Here is an 8,978-nt window from a genome sequence, read left to right as displayed (position 1 = left end):
TTGTAGAGTCTATTACATAATAAGTAGTAATCCAACAACTCACACATGCCTGAATTTATTGGTGTAGGTGATTGGAAGATGAAAAATCATGGGGACAAAAGTAAATACTCTAAGCTTGGTGAGTTTGTGTATCTACGTGAGAGGACTTGTGACATGATAGGAAATTGGGTGCTCTGCAAGATAAGATTTAGTTTCCAAAAAGAAAATTATCACCCAAGGCTCTTCACCCAACTATCTGGGTATTTGTCAGTCAAAGTAGAAATTCTGTGTTCTGAGATGAAACATTTATTTTCTTCCAATAAAAACCTTTCTGCCATATAAGATGGAAGTGGAAGTGGAAGTGGAAGTGGTAGGAGAAAGGAGGTACTTTTTGGGCAACTGTTTAACTCATACAGGCTGTGCTGACTACTTGTAAGGAAGATCTGCAGGAAGGGAAGTGGAGCACAATGCAGATACCAGATCAGGCATAATACTGGATAAAATCTAGAAATGCTCCTCCAATGCAATCTCACATACTTTGAAAGAATCTTTGCTTTTTCTCCCCATGAATGATTGCTCATTAAGAACTAAGTGCAATATTTCAGAAAGGAATGCTTTGCAAACTTCTGTAAGAAGGTGTGATTAACTTAATACCACCATCTTCTTGGCCCTGAAAGAGAAGGTCTTTTTCACCTACAGTCTCAAAAGCACTCATGATGATATGGAGGAGAAAAAAAAAATCCAACCTTAAAAAATTTCAAATTGACAGAGGAATTCTATACACTCCTCCCTCCCTTTGGCAAGCCCCAACAAGCCAATTTCACCATGAAAATGTGTCATTTCAGTCTCCTGTTGGGGAGGGGGACCTTTCCTTACCTGCCATGTTTGAAACTCACTGGTAGGCAACAGGCACAGAAAGGGCAATATAAAGGCAGATTTTAACATTTGCAGCCAACAGTCGACTTGTTTGTGGTTTTGATTTGCTTTTAATAACATGTCCCCTCAACCAGAACTAATGAATTGGCATAAGAACAAGGGTACAAAAGGAATACCAAGGGGCCTTCCAAAATGCTAACCAAGGGATGAATTCTTTGTGCTGGATGGCCATCATGCTATCCTTCAGAACCAGGAGACAAAACGATGAAAGATTTTAATATATGCTGCCTGAGTATAAAAAGAGCCCAAGTAGAGCACGTGGCCTGTGGCATTGTATTAATACTCTATAATCTACAATGGCATCCCCTACATCAACCAAATGCAAATTCTACTGTACACTGTGTCCTGGAAAGGCAATTTTACCACATACTAAATTGAAAGTCATGACTGATACAGCACAAATAAAGCCTCCATCAGGTAAACACCAAAGCATTTTCCACATAGTACTGCATTTTGAAATAGCTAACTTTATTGTCAGTGAAAAGATAGGCACAAAGTGGATTGAAACCTGCTTCACTTTATTGGAACTACCTCAGTTGATTACAGAATGAGATCACAATCATTATGGGACCACATACATTTTAAAGTAAAGGCAATTCTTCTCTAGCCCATCTGCCAACCCCAGCTCTCTGTTTTACAATCACATGCCATTAATCACAAGAAGGACAGAAAGAGGTCTGATGGCTCCATGTAACCTACGGTTGCTACCAGAAATATAAACAAACTCCCGACACTTGTCCCACTGATGATGGATGGCACTTGGAAGATACATTTCCAAGGATGGTGGTAGGCTGAGATTGGTGGCAATTAGCCCTCAGTGGATGCCTTCCTTTGAAAACATTTTCAGTAAAAATGCACACATTTTAAGTAACATATTCCATATGTGAATGAGTAATTTTGATAACAAGAGATTGTACACTAACAGACATGAGAATATATAAGTTATGAAAGTTAGTGCATATGTATACACTTTAAGCTGCCGCATTATGAGTGTTTAGACTCTTCATACAAAGTAGTTTGCACAATCAGTTTGTTCATGTTCCAACTGCTAAGCCCACCCAACAGTGCAATGACAAAAAGAGAACATGACAGGTCTCTTGGTACATTTCCTATGGCAGACATTTCAGGTTCCTGCTGTCCTGTCACCCTGAAGCTCAAAAGCAGCATTGAGAAGAAATCCTTCATTAAGACAACAATCAAGATATACGATTTTAAAAGAAAGCTCAAGCTACTTTTATTTCAAAGAAATCATTACTAGGAATTTTATATCAAGGAAAAGTTGTTCAAATGAAGTTGTTCTGTTCATGGGACTTGTGGGTGCAACTCATTACAGAGAACACCAGGCAGTATAAGTTAAGACAACAAGGTCAGCCTCCTGTCCTGAGGTGACACCAAAATGCATAGATAGGTGGGAGTCCAGAAAGATCCCCTAAGTGTTAGATCCACACAATTGTGAAAAGGTGGCTACCTTGAGATTTCTCCCATGAACCTGAATTTTTTAAGTGATACCTTGCAGAGATTTTCTGAAAAGGCAGCATTCTAACTTCTCCATAAACATAATGCACTGACATGGTCTTCTTCCATCTCTTAACTGTACAATGTTATTTTAGCAAATTATCTGGGATTGGAAATTGAGCAGACAGGGTACTACCTCTGGTGTGAGAGGGCAGAGATGTTCTAGAAAGCCCCAAAAGTACTTAGCCAAGAACTTCCTTCTTTCTCCAAAACACCTAAGTCTAAAAAGATGGCTGCCACACGGTGTGGAATGTATGACATTTGTCATATTCCAGAATGTGATTACACTCATGGCTCCCAGAGTGAGCACAAATCCTGGCAATGTGCTACAACCATGAAAGGAGTAAGTGAAAGGTTTGCTTCTATTTATTCCTTCATTTGGATAGATAGAAAGTAGCTCTTCTGAAGTGTGCTACTTGCTGCTTCTACCATTACAGTTGTATTATTATTGTTATTTTAAGGATAGTATGAATAAGTATTAATACCACTGCACTTCTAATTTTTATGGAGAACTGATATTCCAATGACCATGTCATTAATAAAAATATGAGGACTGGCTGAAAAATCACATTATCCTTCCTCATCTCCCCATCCCAAACACATGCACACAATAATTCATTTTGAAGATAATAAGAACTACACAAAGTACTTCTAACTGTGCCATGCCTTTACTCGCAGAACCCCATGAGATGATTTGAGACACTAAGTCTGATATGGAGAAACAAAGTGGGGTTGACTTCTTAGGAGGACATTTCCTGTGACTTGTTATTGAAGTGGGGATCAGGAAAGGATAAACCTTGCACAAGGCACTGCACAAGAGGCAAGATAAGAATTGTCAGCTCCCTGGACAAACTACTCAAGCCAAGGACATTTTACAAAACACAGATGCCTTGGACCATGAAGATGTCTTTTTCTTAAAATGGGCTCTTTTTCCGTGTATAAGGGTTTCCCAAAATCAGCATGGTAATTGGCAGTGTGGACAGCAGTGCTGTGTGATCTTGAAAAAGTCACCGAACCTCTCTAAGTCTCAGATTCTCATCACTAAAATTAGAGGGAAGGGCTATGTTGCTTAAGTTCCTTCCCATCACTATGGCTCATGATACAATATATCAGGCCTATTCTTCTATTAATCTGGTTTCTAATATATCCCAAAACTTCTATCCCCACCCTTACCTAACAATGCCCCTTCACCCTTCCTATACCCCTGAAAACTGAACTTAATGACACTGTCTGCAGATTTGTCCCCTTAATGAAGGGCAGAGAGGTGACACAGGGCAGGGGCCTGTGGCAAGTAGCACCCTCTGTGTCATTGGAGACAGACTGGCAAGGCTTGCAGCCACTGCCTCCTTTGGTCCCCGCCCACATACACATTTCCCACTGCTTCCCAAAGCTATTTCAAGGAATCCCTGGCAATGAGAAGAGGCAACTGAGAAGACCACACAATCCACCTCTCCTCTGTCTGCACCATAGTACTTTGGCCTTCTAGTGCTATTCCCTTGGAGGCGATAGTCAAATACACTAAGAAACTGGAAAAACAGAATGAATTATTTCAAAACAGTCACCAGAAATTTAAAGCGTTCAACTTGTCAACAAAAACGCTCTCTCATTTTGCAAACTATTGGCAATTTGGGACTAGTAAGTAATCCAGCTAGTGAACCTATGCTATAGAAGAAATAAATACTAAGCTGATTGTTCTCACAAAAGGCAGACAAGCTGTGTTCATGGCTATAACAATCTACACACAGCACCTCATGCAACTCTCCATAGAGGCCTTGGATGCCTAACTCCCCTAGGAGAGAGGAAGTTGCATATCACTCAGTTAATTTACTCTCCTAGCATCTGAAAGCAATATATTAATTATCCAAATGCATAAATTACTTCAGAATATATATATATATATACACACACACACATATATATATATATATATATATGAATGTATGAACCTCCAGGAGGGAACCAAAAGAACCCACTTCCAAAGCACCACTGAAATGAAGATCAACACAATCCCTTGGGGCAAGGTAGCTGGGAAACTGAGAGGGAAAATTAGCTCTAGCATCTTTCTGTATCCCAGTGCTCCCCACCTGTTCTCCAGCTTACATAAGCTCTTAAAACTATTCCCTTTCATGAGCCTGAGGTGAGAGCTTTCTCTGGCTGCTATCCAGTTGGTAACTGCACAAAACAGCACACACATGAACTCTCTCTGGCTTTCCATGTCTGCACTACATGTTATACACTGTCTTTCACACATGCTGTGCTCTTCAATAGAAAATAATCTGGAAGAGGGAAATTTTAAACAAATTTAAGCACACTGAAAACATCACTGTATATCCACCTGGTAACAGTCCCAGTTTTGTACTAATGCAAACAACAGACTTCAGAACACATTCTGATGAGTCTGTCTTTAGAGGTACTTTCGGAGTATACCAGAATAGACTGAAGTTCATATGGTATTACTTAAGTACTATATTGTTCCAATAAAAAGTCCCTTTAGAAAACATACCCACCCCCCAACCCTTATCCTCACCCTAAAAATAAGAACAAACAAAAGGGGGAAATGATTAAAAGCATTGTTTCTGATAAACTCCAGCTCTTGATAAGGTCATTTAGATGAGATATTCCACCATCTCTGCTTCAGGCTCTTGTCCCAGGATCTGAAGGGGTGCTTTTCTTTCCAGAGTATTGGAGTGGAAAACAGGGCCATCTGAATGAAAATAAGGTGTTGAAGATACTTATAAGGATATTTAAAAAGCTCAATTTTCTAGAAACAGACAGCATTAGAGCCCTCGTGGAGGTAAGGGTAAATTGAGCCTTGAGTGCCACCCCCTCACCCCCATTTACTTCTACTGGGAAAATGGCTTCTACTCATGCCCATTCCTGTCTCAGTGGAAGAGAAATCATCTGTAGACCCTCTCCCCTCCTCTAATGGCTCCCCATTACAACATGAAGGGCTCAGTCCAGATGACCATCTCTGCCTGAGCAGCAGGTACCCACAAATCAACCTGCGTTTTGAGAGCCGTACCAAAAGCTCCCTGCTGTAGAGAATTATTACCTGTCTTATCTGAATTGCAAGTCAAACTTGGTATAGACAAACGACGTGATCCAGAACCAGTGGCTGGACTTGCAGGAGCCTCAGCCTGAGCCAAAGCTGGAGCTGGAGCTGGAGATGCAGGAGGAGCCACAGTCGGAGCAGGAGTTGGTGCCTGAGTCTGAGTCGGAGCAGAAGCCTGAGCCACTGCTGGGGCCAGAGCCGGGGCTGGAACTGGAGCTAGAACCGGAGCCGGAGCAGCTGGAGCAACCTGAACTGCAACAGCAGCAACAGCAGCAACAGGAGCAAGAGCAGCAGCAGGAGCAGCAGTGGCGGTGGTGGCAGAGGCAGCAGCTGGCATCTGAGCAGCAGCAGCTGGAGAAGCAGCAACAGTAAGAGCAGCAGCAGTTGCTGGAGATGGGGCAGCAGCAACAGCAGTGGCAGCTGGAGCAACAGCAGCAGCCGCGACTGGAGCAGCAGCTACCATGGTGTTGGTGTTGGTGGCAGCAGTGGCAGTGTTGGCAGTGATGGCAGCAGCAGTGGCGGCAGCAGCAACTGGAGCAGGAACAGAGATGGGAGTAACAGCTGCAGGCTTGTTGGGTTCCGGTCCACGTTCAGTTTGGGTGCTGCAGTCTCGGCTGCCTGTCTTGGAGTGAGCCGAGAGCAGGGGAGTGGAGGGGGGCACAGGCGAAGGTGTGGAAGGGACAGACTCAGCACGGTAGTCTCCACCCAGGAGAATGCCTGCAAATGAACAAGGGAGAGAGGTTAGGAAACAATACAGTATTCTAATCCATACATCTGATTATCTGTTTCTCTTCAGGACTTCAGGAGAAATTTGAGTGGGCCTAAATTCTTAACCTTTTTGCCTCCAGCAAACTCAGGAGTTGGCTTATCAGCATTTTCCACCATGGCTAATGGTTTCTTCTAGATTTGGAAGATCCCTGGTCCTCATTATCCAACTCCCAGCACAACACATTAAACAGTGAAGTGTTCTGAGTATCTGTTTTATTTTTCCCAATGGTGATTAGAAAGAATTCTTCCACTCGGTTCCACTTATAACCAACACCACACATTACCAGAGAGCTGGAAATGACCAGAGGAAGAAGTCTTAAGACACAGATAAGTCTGCTATTAATTGTGTGATCTATGGTTCTGAACATGAGCATGGTTCCCAAATGCTTTCTCTGGTCTAAGCAAAGGAACTTGCAAGTGTCAGAGGACCAAGAAAGGTGAAAAAGCATCACAAAGAGCTAAAGTAAATAAATATACATGACTCCCTTCATCATGCTTTAAAAATGTACCATGGTATCTACAATACTTTGGAGGTTTTGATTAGTGGGGATGGAAGGGACAGGCTTGGAATGGAAAAAGTACATTCTGTTCTCATATCAGAATGTTCTGGTAACAAAAACCTGCGACCCAGATTGATTTTGATTAAGTAGAATGCTGGGTCGTCCTCTTGTAGGGGAGAAAAGAACAAAGAAATGCTGGAATTTTGAAATTGTGAATGGCACAAGAGGCACATGGGCTTTGGACATGGACAAGGATTCTGTGTAGCAAAGACCAAATTGAAGAAATTTTTAAGAGGCCACTGATGCTATCTCCCTTCCCACCCAAGAACTTAGAATTCTTATCTTCTCAGGCCCTGGCCTCTTTAATTGTTCTCACCATGAGACTTCCCAGTGTGGCAGAGCTCTACAATATGTAGTTAACCATTCAGGAGGAAAACATCCTGACCAGCTACATCTTCCTCTCTAGAACCTGGGCGTCACCCTTTTTCCTTGCTATATGGAGATCTTTTTAAATGTGTGACTATAATCTTCCTTAGTTGTCATTACCTAGGCTCCCCTTCCAGCTCTTATCCTCCCGTTTTTCTTCCATGATAGGGGTGCCAGTCAAGGTGGATGAGTGGGAGAGTAAGCCTGAGCCAGCATTGGAAATAGACATCAGAGACTTCGCTGGCCTCATGGATGACAGCTGCTCTGTCTTACTTGGCTCCTTCCTGGAACGCTGCTGGAGAACTTTGATCATGGCGTCTTTCTCAATAATCTGGGCATGCAGGGTCTTAATCCTAGGAACCAAAGACAAAAAACATATAAAGACCTTGGAGCTACCTCTGTGTTCTGGTCTCATTGCCTACAAGTACTTGATTTCCCATTCTCTTTTTGACTAAAGGGTAGCCTAGTTCATTCTGAAGTGCATATTATGGAATGGTGTACTATGACTTTTTTAATGTTTTCCTGAACACCCAGTAGAGCATCTATGAGTGGCTGCTTACACCTTAGAAGGTCAAAGTAAAGTATTGGTGAAAAGAAAGGCCACGTAGGAGAGAATGAACTGGTGTGGCAGGCTCTGCTGTGAAGAATTTGAGTCAACAAAAACAATGTGTTCCATGAGAAGATGAGGTCTTCTATTAATGAGCCATAGCCTTCCAGTAATAATAAATGATTATAAGTTTACAGGAGGCAACAGGAGTCCTACATCCCAGTTTCAATGGATGTTCTTTCATTAAGAATTCTGCTATATCAGCAGTGCTGTGGCTCACTAGGCTAATCCTCTGCCTGCGGCACCGGCACTCTGGGTTCCAGTCCCGGTTGGGGCGCCGGATTCTGTCCCGGTTGCTCCTCTTCCAGCCCAGCTCTCTGCTGTGGCCCGGGAAGGCAGTGGAGGATGGCCCAAGTGCTTGGGCCCTGCACCCACATGGGAGCCCAAGAGGGGGCACCTGGTTCCTGGCTTCGGATCGGCACAGCGCGCTGGCATAGCAGCCATTTGGGGGTGAACCAACAGAAGGAAGACCTTTCTGTCTGTCTCGCTCTCTTGCTGTCTAACTCTGCCTGTCAAAAAAAAAAAAAAAAAGAATTCTGCTATATCATAGGCTTAAAGGTATATTTTTTGCAAAGAATGATCCAGAGTATAAATGCCAATAATTGAACTTTGAACTTTGGCAGAGGGCAGGTGGAACACAATTAGGAAGGCATAGGGGAGAGCAACACTATTTAGAATTCAACAATTGGTAGGAATTTTCAAGGTAAAGATCATCACATCTCAAACCCTAAGTAACAGGCTAGCAGAGGTGAAGGTGGTAGGGGGATTCTGGGTGAGCAGGCTTCCCAGTTGTCGCTAAATATCTGTGTCCTTCTCTACTGACCTATCTGGTCTCTACACCAAATTCTCAGATTCATCTTCATCCAGATTGACATTTATACCTGCCCTCCATGTCCAAGCAACGCTTGTTGGCCATCAAAATTTCTTCCTCCTCCTTCTGGATGCGAGCTTCAAGAGCTGTGTCATAACTGGTGTTAGGAGAATGACTGATGACCGATGCATCCCTGGGGAGGAAAATGGCAGTGATGATGACAGGAGGGCAGCAAAAGAAATGAATGCTATCTCCACCCCAAGGTAAAGGAGGCTTTGCTGGAAAGCCCTAAGCTGAAGTCAATCGCATTAGGAACAGCTAGTTTCTGTGTGACTTACTGGTAGGAGTTTCCAAGAAAAAAAGTCTCAGTTCCCAGAGTAGATG

General features: G+C 43.0%; 1 protein-coding gene across 9 annotated transcripts in view; it reads right to left on the bottom strand.

Moving 5' to 3' along the window:
* Positions 1-1,412: 1,412 nt before the first annotated feature.
* The window catches only part of AMOT (angiomotin), a 70,732-nt gene continuing 63,166 nt past the window's right edge, over positions 1,413-8,978 (bottom strand). For all 9 annotated transcript variants that reach the window (XM_070066645.1, XM_008272897.4, XM_070066642.1 and 6 more), the window contains 4 exons: positions 8,665-8,787; positions 7,297-7,529; positions 5,483-6,199; positions 1,413-5,134 (listed from right to left, as the gene is read on the bottom strand). In XM_070066645.1, the coding sequence (XP_069922746.1) occupies positions 5,037-5,134; positions 5,483-6,199; positions 7,297-7,529; positions 8,665-8,787 (1,171 nt within the window). In that variant the 3' untranslated portion in view covers positions 1,413-5,036. The remainder of the gene's footprint in view (positions 5,135-5,482; positions 6,200-7,296; positions 7,530-8,664; positions 8,788-8,978) is intronic.

This window comes from Oryctolagus cuniculus, chromosome X, assembly GCF_964237555.1.
Source record: "Oryctolagus cuniculus chromosome X, mOryCun1.1, whole genome shotgun sequence".
Classification (NCBI taxonomy): domain Eukaryota; kingdom Metazoa; phylum Chordata; class Mammalia; order Lagomorpha; family Leporidae; genus Oryctolagus; species Oryctolagus cuniculus.
This window is presented reverse-complemented; position numbering and strand designations above follow the sequence as displayed.